Source organism: Geotrypetes seraphini, chromosome 14, assembly GCF_902459505.1.
Source record: "Geotrypetes seraphini chromosome 14, aGeoSer1.1, whole genome shotgun sequence".
Taxonomy (NCBI): Eukaryota; Metazoa; Chordata; class Amphibia; order Gymnophiona; family Dermophiidae; genus Geotrypetes; species Geotrypetes seraphini.
This window is the reverse complement of record NC_047097.1, coordinates 54,133,915-54,156,088: the sequence shown is the minus strand read 5'-3', so window position 1 is coordinate 54,156,088 and position 22,174 is coordinate 54,133,915. Positions and strand designations below refer to the sequence as shown.

Here is a 22,174-nt window from a genome sequence, read left to right as displayed (position 1 = left end):
CAACAGCAACACTGAACAGGCTGCTTTGCTGCCTTCCCCGCCAGGGCCTTTCCTCTGCCACTGCGTCACTAATGATGTCATCAGTGATGCGGCAGCAGAGGGAAGGCCCCAGAGAAGGCAGCAAAGCAGCCTATTCATTGTTGCCGCTTCTACTGCTTTTCAGAACGGAGGTCGGCAGTCAGCGGGGTTCTGCTGAGGGATGGAGGATCTCTCGCGGCCCAGCTGCCAGATGGCCACGACCTGCTAGTGGGCCGCGGACCGGGGGTTAGGGACCCCTGCTCTACAGTACCACACATCATTATACAAGATGATATTATAATATAAAGTCATGTGCATTTGTTGTATTATACATGATGCATTTAAAATCTTGCAGTATTGTGTGATATTATCAAATATCCATGAATCAAGTCAAATTTGGAAGGGGATGCTCTTTTTCTAGTAATTATACAGTAGGCCTATTACCTTGCTTAATATTGACGATAAGATTTTAATGAAAATATTGGAGGCAATTCTATAAAGGGTTCTGAAAATTAGATGCCCAAAATCTGTACACTAAGGTATATTCTATTCTATAATGGAGTCTGGGTGCCCAAATGCTGTTTTAGAATAAAGCCCACATTGGCATTTAGCTACCCATATGCCATGTAAAATGGTAGTGAAAATGTTACTGCCTAAATGTTGGCACCTAGGAACTCGGGCTCAGATTCCAGCACCGGTCACATGTCAATCACGCTTAGGTGCTGTTAACAGAATTGTGGCTACCGGTGCCTAAGAAACAACTTAGGCGCCTGGAATGTAGGCCAGGGTTCTGCCGCTGCCTACGTTTTTTAGAGAGTCAGGCCTAGTTGGGCCTAAGGTCATCTCTGCCCCTAACCATGCCTACTTTGACCTTAGACGCCACTAGTAGCCATCCTGTAGGTGCGATTCTGATGTCTACTTTTAAAAGGTTTTAATTGGTTTTAAACAAGCCAATTACAGCGCTGATTAAAGCCAATCAAAGCAATTATGTTAGGCACCAGTAGGCATGATCAAGGCACTGTTTACAGAATATAGCCCTCAGTGTACAGTATTCTATGGGCTCCTTTTACGAAGGCGCGTTAGGGCCTTAATGCACGGAATAGCATGAGCATGCTAGCCGCTACCGCCTCCTCGTGAGCAGGTGGTAGTTTTTCGGCCAGTGCGCGCTATAGCACGCGCTAATCAGCTGTGTGCGCTAAAACCACTAGCGCACCTTTGTAAAAGGAGCATTATAAGTTTGGTACCTATGTGTGTGACCTTTCCATGCTTCATACATGTGCATGTCCCCCCTAAAGCAATTAGGTGCTACCTTTTAGAATAGCGTCTAAGTGTGGTTTGGCGCCTTACTGCCACTTGCCACATTTTGGTGCTTAACTCCTATTTTAGATTCCAAAGAGGCTCTTTTACTAAGCTGCGCTAAAAAATGAATCTTAGTGTGTCCTTAAATGGGACTTTCCTATGTGCGCTGCCCATTTTTAGATGAACTCTAAAAAAAGGGTTTTGTCCTGTTTGTTTAATATCCAACTGTGCACAGCCATTAAAAAAAAAAAAAATTAATGTGGGAGCGCTTACCGCCTCCTATTTAGGAAACACTGAGGGATAGATTCTATAAATGGGCATCCTGATTGTAGGCAGTGGTAGGCGTCCTACTAATGTCTAGCAGAAAATCGAGACACACGTTTAATTTTTTTTTAAACCCAAGGCAGGACACCAAACTATAGGTGTTTGTCATGGTTGAGGGAGACACGTCAAGACACTTAAGCTCGTCCAAGGCTGGGCGTGCTTTCACGCAGAAGTGGCCTTGGGCAAGCTTAAAAGGCCTTAGGCGTCTCCCTAGGGCCTGAAATGTGGGCCAGCAAAATGTTGGACGACATTTCAAATAGACGCAGCCGTGAGCTGATCGCAGCAAGGGAATCCCCCTGTCTCGATTAACTGAGCAGCTGCGGCAGGATCTCCCCTGCAAAGTCGTTCAGCAGGAGGGGTGCCCACTCCCTCCTACCCCGAACCCCTCCTGAAGCATCCAGGCAGGACTCCCCAAAACTGCTATTACTAAGATAGAAATGTGGCTGATCCTCCAGTGCTTTGACTATACCACCAAGGCTTAACAATGCCTTATTGCTTTTCTCTTTTTGAAGCATGTGCTAATCTGTCACTTGTGAACTATAGGGAGTTTATGTATATTTTTTTAATTGAATGCAGCTGTTCTAGATTTGAAAATGGCCTCCCTTGTTAGAGTTTACAAAAAAAAAAAAAAAAAAAGCCTTATTATTAAAATAAAATAAAACTGACCATTCTGTGTTTGGGTACCATCTGCTGTGGGATTGCAGTGGCACATTGTTATTTTATGAGTTATAAAGAAAACATCAGCTGTTGAGCCATCTTGTCTTTCAGGCTCATGGTGCACCTATGTGTGTGTATATTAGATAGAAATATAGATAGATATATAATGGGTGTGTTCACTGTTAGCATTTTCATGTCAGCACTAGAAATATTTGGCACAGAATCTATAATCTGAAAAGAATGTAAATAAATCCAGAGGATAATTCCTTGCTCTGTAGGATATTTACCCCAATATTTTATTTTAAAATATATGAACAAAACGAGATGAATACTTGTATCTTTGTCTTTATATTCTTTAAAGGAGGGACACTGTGTATAATAGATTCTAGAGCGTCTCTATCAGAATGAAAAAAAGATGAGGGTGTTACTGCATGATCAGTATTCTGAGAGTGTGTTGTACAGAGGGTGAGTGTATTCTGTCAGGAATATTACAGCAGAGCCATACGGAATTTAATTCTGCTGGACTGTTCTAACAGCTTTACAAATAAAAGATATCCTTAGGAGTTCTAAAAAAAAAAAAAAAAAATCAGTGAAGAACAGTAATGAATATCAGATACATTGTCTTACAGAAGAATAAGACTTAAGATTTGAGTGTATATGTCATGGCAGAAAACTGTGCATCATTGTTGCAGAGTATTAAATGAGAGCATGCCTTGACTAAAGAATGCTTTATAATAATGAAAGGAATTCTATATAATAAAAATGGCCTGGTTTTAAAATAATTTGTACTCATATAAATAAAATGATTAAAAGCTCAGATCCACAGTCTTATATCAGAGCTCTATACAGGGAGGCACTAAATCAAATTAACTGACATCGTTTTTAAAAATCATTATAGAATATAACAGATTTTAATTATTGCACACACATTCTCCATCCTCCCTCTCTTTTGAAATTTGACTCATCACATTAGCCAAATATTGTCCTCTTTATTCCATTATAACCACTCTGCTGCTCCTCTGGCCCACATCGACCAATAAATTTATCAAGCATTTTCTGCTTCCAGTGGTCCTCACAGGTCACAGTGTCTCTTATTCCTTGCAGCCACACATCTGTTCCTTCTGATGAGCATATTTTGTAAAGCAAAGGAATAGCTTATAAATAGGGCACCCAATCTCCTGTTCACTACGATAAGGAATATAAAATTCAGCCATTACTGCAGAAGAGACTGGTGCTTGTGGAGTCATCGTAGGTAGGTGGCTGGCAGCCAGGTGTCAATTGTAATAGCTGAGGCAACAGTGGGACAACTTCTTCCCCTCCCCCCACAAAAAAAAAAAATCTCTTACCTTCCCCATGCTGGCTCAGTGTTTAGAGGAGGACAGTGGCATTAAAGTACCTCAAGTCACATTGTCCTCTGCTACCAGGGCATCATGCACTGAAACATGTAATTTAAATGCCACTATCCTCTAAACTCCGAGTCAACACAGGGAAGCCAAATTAAGAAGGGGGGAGAATGGGAAGACTGAGGGGATTGCAATGTCATCAGCTCAGGGGAAGAAGAGAGAAAGTGACTGGGTCTAGAAGGATTGTATTCAATGGGAGATGAACCAGGACCAACTTGGCCTATCCCTAATGACTAGATATCTCTAGATCAAGGAAAAAGTGAAAGCTGGTGAGTGTGATATGTGAAATTGACTGAGGGGCATAGAGAAGAATGGAAGGAGTGCTAGGAGTGGGCGAGTCCCAAAAATGACTTGAGGGGCAATGAAGAGGTAGGAGAAGAATGCAAGGTATGAATGAGGTGTCTGGATGAGCTTTGGGGGAAGAAGGATCAACAGGAGGGAGGTATGTGACAACAGATACTCACTTTTTCCCCCTTTGTGGTATTTTGCAACTACTCTTGTTTGCTTTTCTTCTTCTCATAATCCTTTCTCCCCCGCCCTTTGGTCTCTTCTTCCTTCTTTGCCTCAAATCCCCTATTCTTCTTTCGCCCCTTCTCTAAGTTCACTTATCCATTTCCCTTCAAGGTCTTCTTGTTCCTCAGATCTCCTCTCCACCCTTGTTCTGTATCTCTCTCTCTCTCTCTTCCTTGCATTGATACTAAGATCTATTAAATTTCTCCCACAAAATAAAAGATAATCAAATAAATAAACCACACACATAGCAAACAGAAAATAAACTTTAAATAAAATACAAATTAACATTTTTAATATGCATTTCCTTTCAGGTTTAAGCAAATATGCTACATAACTGCTAGAGCCTTTTGAGAAAACAAACAAACCAGTAGCTATACTTATATTCAGGACTGGAGACAGAGTCTGTTGGTTAGAGCAGTGGTGTGAGAACCAGAAAAGCTAAGGTTTATATTTCATTTCTCTCACTGATGCTCTTTATAATCTAAGGCAAGTTATTTAAAATCTGAAAAATACCTATTACCTATATGTAACTCCTGGAAAGGTGAACAATCAGATACAAATCAATAAAAAGCATTGTACAGAAGACAGTTTAATAATCAAATTATGGAAGATTTTTAAAGGTAAAAAATGAATAGTAAAAAAAAAAAAAGCATAACAAAGAGCTTTAGAAACTCTAATTTGTGTGCCTGCAGCATCTTCATACTATGCTTTGAAAAATATTCTTGTTTTAAATCTATTGTTATTTCCTTGGTACATTGATTAATTCCATCAAAGAAAAGAAAAGGAAAAAGCTTTGTAAGCACACACATATATGATGAATCTATCAAATAAGAGGAGCTCATAGCGGATAGCTTATCTCTTGTTTGAGAGGCTGCCTGTAATCATCAATCCCCATTTTGTTGTTCACCTTATCTGAGTAGCGATTACATTTGTCAAATGGAATCTCCTATGAATGGAGACAGATTTAGCTGAGCTCGGTCTGTTAGAAAATTAATGAATCGAATACAATGGAGCAAAAGTCAGAAGGAAGAAAACATGGAAAAGTAACATCTTTGTTAAACAAGAATTTGTCAGTTCCTGCCTTGTTTCCCTAGGGAGGGTTTAGGAGAAAACTAATTGAATTATGTACATGTGCATTTGCCATGGAACACTTCTCAAGAGACTGATGAAGGTGTGGGGCAGAGGCCAGGCTAGGAAATATGATTTCAGCACCATGGACAGCAGCTGGGTTTTGACCAGGTTCTAATTCCAGAAAATGGAAAACACTGAATTTTACATAATGTATCTTTTTCTGGCTCCTTTCCCCCTGATGGAAAGAAAGCAGATTGGAAATAACATTTTCTCTGGCATCTTCATGCCTACCACTTTGATGCCAAAGTTCAGTTAATGAAATGTGCCTAATGTCTTTTGGATATTGTGGACATTAACTGGAAAGACCAAGACTAGGAAGAGCAGTTTGAGAAGAATGAATAGAAGCAGGTGCTAGGATTTTTTAGCACGTGAGAAAGTCAAATGGGCTTGCAGATAGCTTGTGCATATGCATAATTCTAGAGCTTTTATGGAGCATTTTTTTTATTACTACAGCTAATAAGGTGTTGGGCTTTTCAGGCACAAAAGCATCAATTTTGCTGCTTCATGCCACAATGACCAATTTCTCTACTTAAAGTGATTATAATTCAGACTTCACAAATTAAGAGAGAAATTGAAAGACCTCATGCCCTGTGCTGCTTCACATTAAAAGGAAACTTAGTTACCTTTTTGCTGTTTGATTCCCTGAGTGCTCACTTGTTTGGCTCCATTTGGCTCTGCAAGGGACATTGTGTTGAATGTACAATTTCCAATTATTAACCTTTCCATGGCTATCCACACATTTCCATCTTGTTGAAAGCATATGTTCATATGAACACTGTGTTTCAGAACAATGATCCTTCAAATTATATTACAATTATATTCAATGGAGAGTATGCAAAGCAAATGAAAAGAAAGCAACTACTTAAAATTACATAAACAGCCAAGCTATTTTGTAAAAAGGTATGCCTTCAGAATTTTTCAAAACAATAGATTTGGGGCTCCTTTTATGAAGGTGTGCTAGCGTTTTTAGCGCATGCACTGGATTAGCACGCGCCAGCCGAAAAACTATCCACCTGCTCAGGAGGAGGCGGTAGCGGCTAGCACGCGCTATTCCACGCGTTAAGGCCCTAATACGCCTTCGTAAAAGGAGCCCTTGATCTTTTGTATAAAGAAATTGAATTCCAAATACAGTGGTACCTTGGTTTACGAGTGCACCGGTTTGCGAGTGTTTTGCAAGATGAGCAAAACATTTGCTAAATCGGCACCTCGGAAACCGAGCGTGGCTCGATTTACGAGCACCCCCCCCCCCCCGCGCGATCCGGCACCCTCCCCCCGACCCGGCACCCCCCCAAAGCGATCCGGCAACCCCCCCCCCGACGTGATTGGGCACCCCCCTCCCCCCCGCCGCTTCTTACAGTCATCTGGGCACCGGCATGTCCTGTGCTTGGTGCCAGTGCCCGAAGATTGGCCTCCTCTTCTGCTAGGCCTTGAGCATGCGCAGATGCTCAAGGCCCAGCAGAAGAGGAGGCCGATCTTCGGGCACCGGCACCAAGTACAGGACATGCCGGTGCCCAGATGACTGTAAGAAGCGGCGGGGGGGGGTGCCCAATCATGGCGGGGAGTGCCCGATCGTGGCGGGGGGTGCGAATAAACATGTGGATAAAGGTGAGCTGGTTGAGGTAGTGTATCTAGATGTTCAGAAAGGTTTTGATAAAGTTCTTCACAAGAGGCTCCTGAAAAAAATTAGAGTCATAGGATAGGTGGCAAAGTTCAGTTTTGGATTAGGAATTGGTTATCAGATAGAAAACAGAGGGTAGGGTTCAATGATCATTTTTCTCAATGGAGGAGAGTAAACAGTGGAGTGCCACAGGGGTCTATATTGGGACCGGTGCTATTTAACTTATTTATAAATGATCTGGAAATTAGAATGACAAGTGAGGTGATTAAATATTCAAATGACACTAAACTGTTCAAAGTTGTTAAAAAGCATGCAGATTGTGAAAAATTGCAGGCAGACCTTAGGAAATTGGAATACTGGGCGTCCAAGAGATTTAATGTAGACAAATGCAAAGTGATGCACATTGGGAAGAATAACCCAAATCACAGTTACCAGATGCTAGGGTCTACCTTCGGTGTAGAAAAGGATCTGGTGTCATTGTAGACAATACAATGAAACCTTCCGCCCAATGTGCAGCGGCAGCCAAAAAAGCAAACAAGATGCTAGGAATTATTTTTTAAAAAGGGATGGTTAACAAGACTAAGAATGTTATAATGCCTCTGTATCGCTCCATGGTGCGACCTCACTTGGAGTATTGTGTTCAATTCTGGTCTCCTTAGCTCTAGAAAGATATAACGGTACTAGAAAAGGTTCAAAGAATAGTGACCAAGATGATAAAGGGATGTAACTCCTTTCGTATGAGGAAAGACTAAAATGGTTAGGGCTCTCATCTTGGAAAAGAGACGGCTGAGGGAAGATTTGATTGAAGTCTACAAAATCCTGAGTGGAGTAGAATGGGTACAAGTAGATTGATTTTTCACTCCATCAAAAATTACAAAGACGTTACAGGGAAATACTTTTAAAACCAATAGGAGGAAATATTTTTTCACTCAGAGAATAGTTAAGTTCTGGAATGCATTGCCAGAGGTTGTGGTAAGAGTGGATAATATACCTGGTTTTAAGAAAGGTTTGGACAATTTTCTGGAGGAAAAGTCCATAGTCTGGTATTGAAAAAGACATGGGAGAAGCCACTGCTTGCCCTGGATCGGGAGCATGGAAAGTTGCTACTCTTTAGGTTTTGGCCTGGTACTAGTGACTTGAATTGGCCACTGTGAGAACGGGCTACTGGGCTTGATGGTCCATTGGTCTGACCCAGTACGGATAGTCTTATGCAATTTATAATAATAATAATAATAACTTTATTCTTATATACCGCCAACAATCTTGCGACTTCTAGGCGGTTTGTGCTTCTGGTGTCAGAAGACTTTTTTAAAACTTTCAACATTTATTGTTGTGATTCAAATTTGAATTGTGAACCATCAAATTGCAAAATACAGTAGAATCATTCTAAATCTGGTGAACTTGACCAATCATCAGAAATTTAGGGCTCCTTTTCCAAAGGCGCATTAGTGGTTTAACGCGCATAATAGCGCACGCTAAACTGCCGGCTGCGTTAGCCGTAACCGCCTCCTCTTGAGCAGGTGGTAGTTTTCCGGCTAGCGCGGGGGTTAGCGCGTGATTAAAAGTCGTGCACAATAAAGCTGCTAACGCAGCTTCGTAAAAGGAGCCCTTAGTTTTTTTCTTTGTTCAATTTGAAAAAGTGATTAAATATCCACATTTCAAGATAACCTTTAGAATTCATGATACAAACTGAGGTCTCAACAGGAGTAGATTGTACTGGAAACAAGATGGTAATATTATCTGCATACATAAATACACTGTAGCCCTCCAATGCAAAATAGTGTCCCAAGGAGCTCATTAAGATGTTAAACATGATCGGAGAGAAAGGCGGTACCCTGAGGCACCAAAGGAGTTTTGAAATTTTACTGTGTAGGATCTGTGATGTAGAAAACCATTGTGGATGTTCAAAATAGTTGTGTCATAAACAGATCAACAGAAGATAAGTTGAAAGTCTTTTCTTCTATCACTTAGTGCAGACAGCCCTGCTTAAGGTTTTTACATTTTAGGAGTGCAATAGAGGTTTTTTGCCAGTGAGGTTACCACCATTGTGGAGGTGGGAGGGCTTTAGTCTGAGGCTTTTTCCTCCATTTTTTATGACACAACCTATTTGAACCGGAGCAGCTCTGTCCATGTTTTAGATGACACCTTTTGGACTTTTCTTGTGAAAGTGTATTTTGAGCATATCAGTGTTTTTCAAAAAAACCAAGTTTTTCAAGCTATATATTTAGAAAACCATTGTGGATACATTACCCTTTATTCCAAAGAATTCGGTGTAAGGTGGTAATGTTGATAGAGCGGAATATAAGTTTTAAAAAATAAATAAATAAAAAGACCAAGTCAAACACAGAGGAGAGGTCAAACTGTAATAAAACAGTTTTCTGACCCATTCTCTAAATGAAAGCTCCTTATAAGCATCATAATGCAAGAAGTCTGTCAGTGAAATGTTACTTGGAATCTGAGTAACTTGGGTATACTATTAATATCGGATACTGACTAACTGCAATTATTGGGGATGCATCTAATACTAACCCCCTCTTCTATGAAACTGCAATAGCAGTTTCTGGCGTGGGGAGCCGCACTAAATGGCCCACACTGCTCTCGACGCTCATAGGAACTCAGTGAGCGTCGGGAGCAGCATGGGTCATTCAGCGTGGCTCTCGGTGCTAAAAACCGCTAGTGCGGTTTCGTAGAAGAGGGGGTAAGGGAAATAAGCATGCTATTTCTTAATGAAGAAGTGAATGATGCTTAGGAATTAGTAAAGCTTGCATTATTTTTTTTTTTTTAGCAGTTCAGCTTATATGGATATGTTAGCTGAAAATATATATAAAAATGATGTGATATCATTATCTGTATTTTGGATGTGCTGAATATTGTTCTGAACATATTTATAGATTTTCCAACTGTTGTTTTTTTTTTTTTTTTTTTGTAGTGGTGGTAAAAAGAACCTGGCAGGGTGTGTATGTGCATTAACAGAATTCAAGAAAGCATGGAATAAGCAAAGAAGCAAAGGGAAAATGAGAGCTCAACTGGGGCATATGGCATTGCACCAGGGAATAAACTAGGCAGACTAGCTAGGGCTTATCTTTTTTCATATTCTCTTTTTATAGGATGGGATAAGGTATTGCTAGCTTGCACCAACATGAAAATTCTTTACCATTTTTTGTACATAAGAACATAAGCATCGCCTCTGCCGAGTCAGACTATAGGTCCATCGTGCTCAGCAGTCCGCACTCGCGGCGGCCCCCCAGGTCCGTGACCTGTAGTGATCCTTTACTTAAGACATTTTATCCTTTATAGCACCCTATATGTATTTGAAGTCTGTTGTTTGTACTGAGAATTAAAAGTGTCTACTACTTTATTCGGACAGATATAGGGCTCCTTTTACAAAGCCAAGGTAGAGGTTTCTACCATGGGCCAGTGAGGTAAATGCTCTGATGTTCATAGGAATTCTATGAGTATCAGAGCATCTATGTACTTTGACAGTCTGAGGTAGAAACCTCTGCTGCAGCTTTATAAAAGCCAGCGTTGGTAAGCTGCAAAACAGCCTGATGCATGTAAACCTTAAGTCTATAGCAAAAAAAAAGTATTTTATGGCTTTCTATTCCCGGCTAGATCAGAACCTCTATCTTTCCTGTGCTGCATTTGCTTTGAAAGACAAGTTTATACATGTCCTCACACAGCCTACAAATATGTGTGCTGTCACTTATTTTCCTAATGGAAGGATAATAGGTCACTGCAAGAGAACAGGTGCTCAGTTTGAAGGGAGCATGTCCCAAGATAATGGAGAGGTTAATGAAATGCTAGTGGGACCCTGCTGTTCTGATTTGCTGTAGCTGGAAGGAAGCAATGCATGCATGGCCCCATGCTGTTGTATATTCATGAGCTCCTGTCAGCGGCTGTGGGCTCCACACACAGATTGCAACATGTTTGCTGCCGACTGATTTTTCTCCTTCAAGATATAAAAATGCATTGATTTCAAATACAAGGAAAACAGATTACAGTAGATTGCTATATGCTCAAATATAGTTGTCTGTTGCAAATTAAAATTCCAGAACAATTTCAGGATCAAACTTCATATTTTTCAGTATGAATCTTCTTTTTAACGCTTCATATCACTAAGGGCTCCTTTTACTAAGCTGCAATAGCGTTTTTAGCGCGCGCAGAATTTTAGCGCACGTTAAACCTGCACTACGCGGCTAGAACTAACACCAGCTCAATGCTGGCATTAGCGTCTAGCGCACGGGGCAATTTAGTGCACACTAAGCACTCGCTAAAACCGCTATCGCAGCTTAGTAAAAGGAGCCCTAAGTGCAGTCCCAGCTCAACACATCCAAAGTTCATAATTTTACTATGAATAAGGTAGGCAACTTTAAAAAAGCCCCCTCCTTTAAATAATCCCCTCCTTTACTAACGCATAGCGCAGGTTTTAGCACCAGGAGCAGCGGTAACTGCTCTGACACTCATGGATTCGTTAGAGGCAGGTCTTGTCAGCCAAGTCTGATCAAATTCTTTGACTGGATGACCAGAGAATTGGACAGAGGGAGTGCACTAGATGTGGTGTATTTAGATTTTATCAAAGCCTTTGACAGTGTTCCACACAGGCATCTAATAAATAAACTGAGTGCCCTCTGTATGTGCCACAAAGTGACAGACTGGGTTAGAAACTGGTTGAGTGGAAGGCGACAGAGGGTAGTGGTCAATGGATATCACTCTGAGGAAAGAGATGTTACCAGTGGTGTGCCTCAAGGTTCGGTGCTTGGTCCTGTTCTTTTTAACATTTTTGTAAGTGATATTGCTGAAGGGCTGACTGGTAAGATTTGCTTCTTTGTGGCTGATACCAAAATCTGAAACAGAATAGACACACTCCTGATGGTATGGAAAACATGAGGAAGGACCTCGTGAAGCTTGAGGAGTAGTCTGAAATTTGGCAGCTAAGATTTAGTGCTGAGAAATGCAAGGTCATACATTTGGGCTGGAAAAACCGGAGGGAATGGTACAGTTTAGGGGGTGAAGAACTTTGGTGCATGAAAGAGGAGCGGGACTTGGGTGTGATAGTATGTTATGATCTTAAGGTGGCCAAACAAGTTGAAAAGGCGATGGCGAAAGCTAAAAAGGATGCTTGGGTGCACAGGGAGAGGAATTGTCAGTAGGAAAAAGGAAGTATTGATGCCCCTGTATAAGACTCTGGAAAGACTTCATTTAGAATATTGTGTACGGTTCTGGAGACAGCACTTTCAAAAAGATATAAGCGGGATGAAGTTGGTCCAGAGGAAGGCAACTAAAATGGCTGCTGGCCTATGACATAATGTTTCCAATACAGCAGGGACAATATATCAAGAGAGTCAGAAAAGTAACTTGGCTGTAATTGAGAGACTGACTCAGGTAAATTAAACCACCAACAAGACGGAACCGCTATACAGTAACTCAGCTCAGAGACATAAAACTCTGAAGAGGGGGAGGTCACCCCCTCTTGGGGCAAGAGTTTATCATCCAATCATAGCATAATTATTGATAAAAGCGGGTCCAACTCTAAGGTGTGAAGTTAATTAATAACTGTTTATATAGCTCTTAATGGTAATGCAAAATTCAATAATTTCAAAAAAGATTTCCAAAAAGTAATTGCACTCAGGTTGTCACTGGAAATATGAAAGCCTCACTTAACTTGATTTCAGAGAACAGCTCATCAGGGTCCCGCTTCAGGTGACCCCGCCAACTGAGAGCTGAATTCTGCTAAAGAGTCACACCATGTTAAAGTTCAATAACTGTGATCGGTCAAAAAATGAAAAAAGTTCCGTGCAACTGGTGGTTGCACGGAACTTTTTTCTTTTTTTCATTTTTTGACCGTTGGTGGTTTAATTTACCTGAGTCAGTCTCTCAATTACGGCCTATGACATAAGGCATACAGGAACAGACGTAAAGATTTCACTTTGTATACTTTAGAGGAAAGGCGAGAGAGGGGAGATATGATAGAGATGTTTAAATACATTTGCATCATAAATATACTTTGCATCATAAATATACATGAGGCAAGTCTCTTTCAACTGAAAGGAAACTCTGGAGTGAGAGGGCATGGAATGAGGTTGAGAGGTGATAGGCTCAGGAGTAATCTAAGGAAATACTTTTTTTTTTTTTTTTTTGTACAGAAAGGGTGGCAGATGCATGGAATAGTCTCCCAGTAGAGGTGATGGAGATAAAGACTTGTGTCTGACTTCAAGAAGCATGAGATAGGCATGTGGGATCTCTTAGGGAGAAGAGGAGATGGAGGATGCTGCAGAAGGGCAGACTGGATGGGTCATTTGACCTTTATCTGCCATCATGGTTCTATGTTTCTATGGCTTGATATAATTTTCAGTTAAAAAATTGCATTGAAGACTGAGCCCATGAAATCAGTTTCACTTTCTTCTGATTTTCTTAACTATTTCCTACTGTTACTGCAGTTGGTTTTATCAGTATGATATGTTTCCAGACCAGAAAACTCTATCATTTTTGAACTTTAATTGTGTGAAAAGTGACTGAACGGGTGATGAGCTGTTGCTGTTCCCCGAGTTCCTGGCACTGCATCCTCTACAAAAAGGAGGTTATAAAAGTTATTCCTTTAATTAGAATCTTGAGATATATCTGCTTTCTAGAAGGAGAAATAAATAAAAAGAATACTGGTCCTAGGAAAGAATGAGTGATATCGGGGAAAGAAAATCTGTCACATTCATTATTATGATACATAATTTTGTGAATAAGTCAACCTAGTATCACATAGAGTTTCATTCTAAGATCTTCTTTATCACTTTTAGAGACCAGATACATGCCTCCATATGATAAACCCTCAGTTGCTCCAAGTTGTGGATAATCACATGGACACTGTGGAGAAATTGGTTGAGCCCAAAGTACAAGACCAGCAAGTGTTTTCTCTTGTCTCAGAGGAACAAGAATCGCCATTGCCTCAGCCCAGTGAGAAATTTCTTCACTCCTTTGAAGTGGTAAGACTACTATTTCTGCTACAGCTTTCCTTCATTACGTTTTTCCACTTACATTCTTCTCCAGTAAAGTAGTACGTCCTTTTAAACATGTAGAACTATTCTGGTTGCAGTGTGCAGAAATGTTTGTTAGCATTTCAGGTTGGATTTTGTAATGCTAGCATATACAATATTACAATAGTTATAATGTGAATTAATATTACTATAGAACAATAAACCTAAGGAGTCGGTATCGACAAAGTTATTAACTGCTCTCAATTTGTGCAATAAATAAAGTCTGTTAGTATATTTGAGTTCTGTGGAGAAAAAGTGATTAATCGTGGACACTGCTTAAATATTTAAAAGAATTGACAAGAGGGGCTGGCCTATTGAAGACAGTAAGTGTAACAGCAGGGGATATCTTTAAATAAATTCAATAAATCACTTATTCCTTATAGTACGTTGCGTTCCCTTCGGTCTACTAACCAAAAGCTCTTAGTAGTTCCCTCCCTGAAAATTATTGGAACTCGACGACAAGATATGTTCTCGGTGATGGCTCCACAACTTTGGAACACTTTACCTCAGCAATGGAGAGAGGAAAGTAATTTGAGTCATTTTAAAAGTAACTTAAAAAGTTTTCTTTTTAAAGATGCTTTTAATCTTTAAATTTCATTCAAAAATTTTACATTACCTTCTTCCTGATTTCCACCTCTCCCCCCCTAATGTTTTTCCATTTATGGTTCTCTCCTGCACTCTAAAAATATTGAAATTGTAGTTCTGCCCTTTTTTTACCTAGTGTCTCGGTTAGTCTTAACTATTGTTTTAAAAATTTTAAACGTTATGTTAAAATAAATGTTTTGGGGTTTTTTCAATGTTGTAACTCGCTTAGTAAAAATTAAATTAAGCGACTCATCAAATTAAAATAAACTTGAAACTTGACTTGAAACTTGAAATCCAACAAGCCGTCATTTTGTCTGGATTTAACTCCAGTCGATGGTCTTGAAGCCAGGTTGCTACTTCCCACAGCAGGTAGGTAAGGAGCCCTGGCAAACTCACTGTTCATAGAACTGAGTTCTAGGGATACATAACCTAAGTTTAATTTTTTTATGGGTCTAAGGACATCGGGGTGGGGGAGTACGATTCCCTTTCCAAGGTTCTACTGTACACTTCAGCCTCCTTAAAGTGTCCACTTCCATTCTCTGTAAACCAAGAAGAGGACTTCCTTATTGTATAATCATCCTACTCAGAATGACATATGGCATAGAGCAAATTGGGTCCTAATATGGATGTTTCCAAAAGACTTGAAGAATGTATAAAAAAGGCCTGCCACAGGCTAACTTGAATGTGTCTATCTTCAATATTAGCTGTTCCCATATAGAACAAAATAAGCTACTATTTTTTTCTAAACAGTAGATTTACTTGCAGTAAGAGACAGGTGTATCATAATCATGGGTGATCAGATCATAGGACCTCTTATAATTTCCATATTTCCATATTATTTCAGGTCCACATCCTGACTCCAAATTTTAATCACCTACACCTGTCCTCACCTATTTTGTGTGAAAAAAAACTACAAAACTATATCTGCAAATGTGTGCTTCATGAGCTGTATCAACAAAATATATTGTATAATAATGAAAAAAAATTTTTTTTAAAAATCACGAAAGTAGTAAATATAAACCCTCAAATCATATGTAAAGAAGGAAAGGAACACTTATCTCAAATGGTATAACCCATGAACCCTTCTGTCAGGAGAAATAGGCATTTCAATCTGTCCAAAGCAGATCTTCCTCAGGGGGTAATAACCAGTGTTGCCCCTCATAAAATTCTTATTTCAAAAAAATTACCATTGTGGTCTAAAGGCCGCACAATGTAGTTGCTTTGAAGAACTGCTGATGAAAGAAAATCATCTCTCAGTATAAGAGTGCCCACCACAACTGTATGATTTTGCTTCAAGTCTTTTGGAAACATCCATATTAGACCAAATTTGCTCTATACCACTTCCATTCTCTGTGGCAGGCAACTCCAGTCCTCTCTTTCCACAAATACATAGGGAATGTATACTGAACTCCAAGTTTACTAAAACATCAGCAGACTTTAACTTGTTAAAGTGTCCTCTAAGAAGACACCCAAGCAATCTGTCTACAGTTCTTGTATCAGATAAAAATAAACAATCTTTTGTTATTTAACCCTTAGAAAATCCAGTCTACCACTCAGTCATTATCTCATACCTTCTTCCCTCAGGGAAGATACCATCCTTCCCTAATCACAGCTAATTTAGTTCCCCAGGAGTCTCATTGTGAAGATTCATTCTGGTCCAGCACCTCTGGGTTCCTCACCGCATCTGACAACAAGAATTTATCCTGAAGAAAAACCTCCCTCTTTCCACTTCTACTCCTGGATCTCCTGGATCCAGACATATGGCTACATGCTTCTCTTCTCTGGAGTCTAGTCCAGGTGCTCTCAAGTTCCTGGTCCCTTGCCTGCTTAGGTGTATTAGGGTACCTCTCCACAGACACTGCAGGTCACTTCCCCATATCTTCCCTATCCTCCTCTCCTAGAGATGAACCTCTCTTACAGTATATGTTTGCCTGAGACCTGGAAGGTATTCAAGCCCTGCCATGCAAGCTTAAACTACTTGCTGCTGGTTGGCAGAAATAGACCAAGAAAAACACATTTTGTAAAATAAGGCCCTAAAAAAAAAGAAAACCCACATAGTTCTTTCCTTGGGCAAATCTCACTTGGGAAGCTAGAAAACTCTACAGGATTCTCTCTTCATGTTAACTTCCTACCCCTGAAAAATATACCAAGAATATCCCCTCATGACACCTGGTTACAAATTGTCACAACCCACGAGCTCCTGATCACTGCAGCGAGCTGTGGTCCAAGCGACTTTAGTGGCTCCCAGTGCATTCCCCACCACCAGGGAATCCTCCAGGCCTTCTAGTCACCCGCCTAGGGTGAAAACCACAGGATCAATGTCCACAGTGAGATCAGGCAAAGGGGAAAAGAAAACCACACACCCATGAGATTGTCAGGAAAAATAAAGATGTATTTTATTTTTATACTTCTGATTAACTCGCTCGGGTATTGATAGCACATTGCAGCATTTTCAATACAGTTTGCAACACACTTCAAACATAGAGCTCCGGGTCCACCTGGCCCCCTGGCTTCCCAAACACAAGCCTGGCTCTAAATTAAAATATCAAATCAAACAAAAACGTTGGGCTGGACTCTAGTCTTTACCTCTCAGTCCTCTTCATCAGTGACTGCAGATAAAGGAACTCTCCCTCCAAAACAGAAAATGATTCTACTGTGTCTTACGTTCCTGCAGGCTCTTATCTTTCCTCAATTAACCTCCAGCTGTGCAGAGAGGGAAAACACAAACCTCTGGTTTGTGAGGTTAGACAGTCTAATGCACCAGTTCAGGGATTGCAGTGTTTCTGAGAGTAACTTTGATAAGCTCATATAGTTCAGCATACCCCAAACTCTAGATTCAAAACTATTAAGCAAAGCAGGTAAGAAACAAAAATAGTCAAACCCTGCCCACCTTTTCTCAGTTTGTGTCCATTGCCTCAAAACCCTCATTAGACAGAGTTGGCACACCAATGTCCATCGGTTCACAGCTTTTCAGGTCCCTCTTATCTGTGGTCTCAAGCACTTCTGACATGTCCACCATGTCCCAGTCGTGGCTCAGCTCCTCAGGATTCAGTTCAGGAGAGGTGAGCTTTCTCTCGAGCTCACCCTGAAGCCTCCTCAGCTCCCCCTCTCTGTGACTCAGCTGCCCTGCTTTAACAGTCTTCAACTCGCCCCTCCCTGCTCTGAAGAGGGGGAAGGGAGAAAACTCTTCCTGCAGCTGTGTCTGCTTCTGTGACCACTTCCTGTTCTGACCCGGGCCTTCTGGGAGTTGAAGTTTCTTAACTCCCGGGTTCCTTTGAGCCCTGACTGCAGGCTTTGGAGAGTAGCCTTACCCCGGCCTGAACTCCCCTTGGAAGTCACTGTCTGGCTCCTCAAGGTTAGTCCCAGGGAAGTCAGCACTTACATAATCCTCCGGGCCAACCTGGTCGGCTCTCCTACATAGGGGTTTACTGATCTTCTTCACTAGCCCTGTGCCAAAGCTAGGAAGAGAGCTAGCTTTGCCACAAAGTACTATTTGAAACTAACTTTAATGAATGATTCTATATAATGAGGAAGTTTGTGATTACTCTAGTCATGTTGGCTGCTTAACTTCTTCTCTGGCAGGTCTAGTTATGTAAAAAGCACGTCCAGATCATCTTAGAACAAAATTTAATGATTTTGTGATGGATTTTTAAAAGGGTTTAAACAGGAAGGGGAAACCCCTGCCCACTTAGCCCCATGATCAGTAGGCTGGCTCCAGATATTCAACTGCAGATATATTAGTGCTGGGCTGCACCGTAGGTGGAGTTGTTGAGGAGCCAGTGGTTATGTGGCCACCAGCAATACTGAATGCTGGGCCTACATACCTTGGCAAGTGGGACCACACAAAAGGTAGTCCTAATTGTGCCCTGTTAGCTGTGCACGTGCCAGCACTGAATATTGGCCAGCACTGGCATAATTACCGGGTCCATAGCTGACCTGGCTATTCAATGCCAGTGTGCTTAGAGATGGTCAGCATTGAATATCTGGGTTAGATTTAGCATGATGTGGTGGTCAGTGGCTTTAAAACCACTCACCACTGTGAGTTGAAGATCAGGGGTTTTTGAAAACAAACTGTATGTCACCTTTTGCTGCAGACTTTGAAGATATTATCAATATAATGTAATTGTCATTATGTATGTTATTTGGCATCCTAGTAGAGCTTGCTTCCTAAGTGACAGAATATAAATTTACAAGTGAGGAAAGCATGCAGAGCATGGTACAATGGAATTCTTTCCAACCTTTATATGTGCATGTGTGTGTGTACATACTCATTTCAGTATTGTCTCCATTTGTGTATATATATCAATCTATGTCTATTTTATTTGTTCAGTTTTGTATTTGCATATGGGCAGGTATGTCTGTGTATGATTGTATGCGTGTGCACGTTTGTGTATATATCAGTCCACATGTGCTACATTGCATATGGGCCAATAAAAACCTAAGTATGTACCAGTACACAAAATGTAAATCAAAACACTAAAAATTGGTACAGAAATGATATGATCCCTTTACAATTCTTAACCATCGATGGTATGAGTAAATCCTAGGAAAAGTCAATCAAGGAACAGGCACTATTCAGTACGAGCCTGCAGGAACCCTTAAGAAGACCAATGGCTCCAGGCAGGTATTTATTGAGTGACAAGCACTTTAGATTGAAATCTAAATAAATCCTGCCCCGTACATCATCATGCCACTTATAAAAGTAATAAATAAACTGGTACAATAATCAAGTGCATGAACGCCACCAAAGAGGTGGATTTTTTTGACCCCGGTCTTCAGTTTATGGTTATTTTTGGACTTATATATATTTTTATGAGAGTTCCCCTGGCAGGGCTCTTTCTATCATCTCCTTATATGTTGATATTTTCCCCTTCTGGTACCTCTTTGGTGGCGTTCATGCACTTGATTATTGTACCAGTTTATTTATTACATTTTATAAGTGGCATGATGATGTACGGGGCAGGATTTATTTAGATTTCAATCTAAAGTGCTTGTCACTCAATAAATACCTGCCTGGAGCCATTGGTCTTCTTAAGGGTTCCTGCAGGTACCGAATAGTGCCTTTTTCTTGATTGACTTTTCCTAGGATTTAACTGGTAGTGCATTTACTCATACCATCGATGGTTAAGAATTGTACGGGGATCATATCATTTCTGTACCTACATTGCATATGACAGAATTTAAAAAAAATAATAAATTATGTGAAGAATGAAATTTTGACTGGCTTTTAGAAGTTGGCTCTACCTTCTCTAGGTCTGAAAACTGAGCAAGTAGATGCATTTTTGGACCTGAGCAAGGGAGTGTGAACTCCTGGATGCTGGTCAAAAAATATATGTTATTCTGGTAAGAAGGTATCACCTTATATAATTGGGTTTGGGGGTTTTTTGTGTGTTTATTTCCTTGCATTCAAGTGGACTAACAAGGGAGTCACACTATTCCTTGAAAAGCACATTCAGTTGCTGAATCTGAGAACTGCTGAAATGCTTCTCTCCCATGAATAGAACTGAGCCTAGTCCTCTGAACTCTTCAGGAATACACACCTAATCCTGCATTAGTATGAAAGAGATTGTGTCAGCCTAAGGGAGACTAGTTATTAGAGAAAAATCACAATTCTTCAGGTGTCTTGCTTTTCTACACATCGGTGTATAATTTAATGATAATCCAAGAGGCCATGAGGGCAGCTCTGTTAGCAAACAGGGATATTCCATTGAGGGATGTAATGAAAATAAAGATAGAGAAAGCAGGCAATCCAGGGCAGCATTTCTCTCTACTTGTACAAAAAAGCGTATTTTGTTTTATTCAATCATACAACAGATGAGGTGAAAGACAGAAAATGCTTTCAAGTTTATTTCAAAATTCTGAGTCTGAAAAGGATGACAAGAAAGAAAGTTTTGAAAGGTGAGGCAGTAGAGAAGATTAGAGAGACAACATAGGAAAGAAAGACAATGAAAATACAGTATATAGAAATAAAGGCTAACAAATATTTTTTTAAGCAGAATATAAAGAAATATATTTTTATTGGGTTCATAGACATAATCGCGGAAGACAAAGGCGCTCGCCGACAACTGAGCGCAAGACGGAGGCACGCACCGAAGAAAATTACAGTTTTTAGGGTCTCCGACGGGGGTTTTGTTGGGAGCCCCCCCACTTTACTTAATACAGATCGCGGCAGCGTTGTGGGGGGTTTGGGGGGTTGTAACCCCCCACATTTTACTGGAAACTTAGCTTTTTCCCCCAAAACAGGGAAAAAGTGAAGTTTTCAGTAAAATGTGGGGGGTTACAACCCCCCCAAGCCCCCCACAATGCCCCCACAACGCGGCACGAACTGTATTAGTAAAGTGGAGGGGTTCCCCCCACGCCCCCCTGTCAGAGCCCCTAAAAACAGTAATTTTCTTTGGCACATGCCTCCGCGCTGCGCTCAATTGTCTGCGCGCGCCTTTGTCCCGGCGCGCTTTTGACCTGACACCTTTTTATTGGACTAATACATCTTTTGCCTAGCTATTGAGAGCTAAAATCTTTATTTAAAAAATGGATATACCATATACCACTAGGCAGTTTACAGAGTACAAACATAAAAACTTAGGAATAAACATTATAAAGCAAAATCTTAAAAACAACTACTCTTAAAATAATGCACTGTGCCACTGAAAACCTTGGACATTTCACAAAAATGCTGTAGCAAACAATTGCATTTCAATCATTTTTTTAAAATCTTAGCAACTCAGAATATAGCCATAACTGTCCCACCAATGTGTTCCATAGCTTTAATACCTGCCATACAAAAAGCAGCAGCTCTGGTTTCAGCATATCTACCTCACATTATTGGTTCCAACAACTTTTGATTTCAGATCTCAAAGCTCTATTAGGCTGATAAGGTACCACCATACTAGTAAAGTACCATGGTGCTTGGAGGGAGACAGTTTGATGAATTACAGAAATCACTTTATGTTGGACTCAAAATGCAATCGGTAGCCAATGCAATTTCTTCAAAACAGGTATAATATGGGCTGTTCTTTCAACACCCATAACCAACCTTGCTGCTGTATTTTGTACTAACTGTAACGCCCTAATCCTCGTTTTAGAATCACCGAGGTAAAGAGCGTTGCAGTAGTCCATCCCTTGCACAACAGTTTCTGAAATCAAAATGAGAGACTAGCAGTCTCGAACGGTATAACATGTGAAGTTGACCAGAACATATATTTACAGTCTTAGAGGGACATAATCAAAACTTTAAAACATCCAAAAACCTGCCTAAGTCTGCAATTGGATGTCCTAATAGCAGGGACGTCCAACTGCCGATAATCAAGACAAACTTTCTGGACATTCAGCAGCACTTCTAAGCTGCTATTCATCCAGAGTTCAGAGGAGCATGTTGGGAGGTGTGTTTTGGGCAGGAATTGGGCAGGCTTCCACTTTGACGTCCTGAAGCAAAAATCAATCAAAGCTTTTTCAGGACATCCTAGGTGGAACTTATTCGCCGGGACTTAGACCAACGTAAAACAGATCTAAGTGCCCCCAAAGGTGACCAAACTGACAAGATGGCCGCTGGAGGGTTTTAAGACATGACCACCCCCTCCCGTACTCCCCCAGTGGTTACAACC

At 40.6% G+C, this 22,174-nt stretch overlaps 1 protein-coding gene across 6 annotated transcripts in view; it reads left to right on the top strand.

The window, feature by feature from the left end:
• Positions 1 to 22,174, top strand: part of CCDC33 (coiled-coil domain containing 33) — a 293,168-nt gene that overhangs the window by 185,643 nt on the left and 85,351 nt on the right. For all 6 annotated transcript variants that reach the window (XM_033919717.1, XM_033919716.1, XM_033919715.1 and 3 more), the window contains one exon: positions 13,752 to 13,937. In XM_033919717.1, the coding sequence (XP_033775608.1) occupies positions 13,752 to 13,937 (186 nt within the window). The remainder of the gene's footprint in view (positions 1 to 13,751; positions 13,938 to 22,174) is intronic.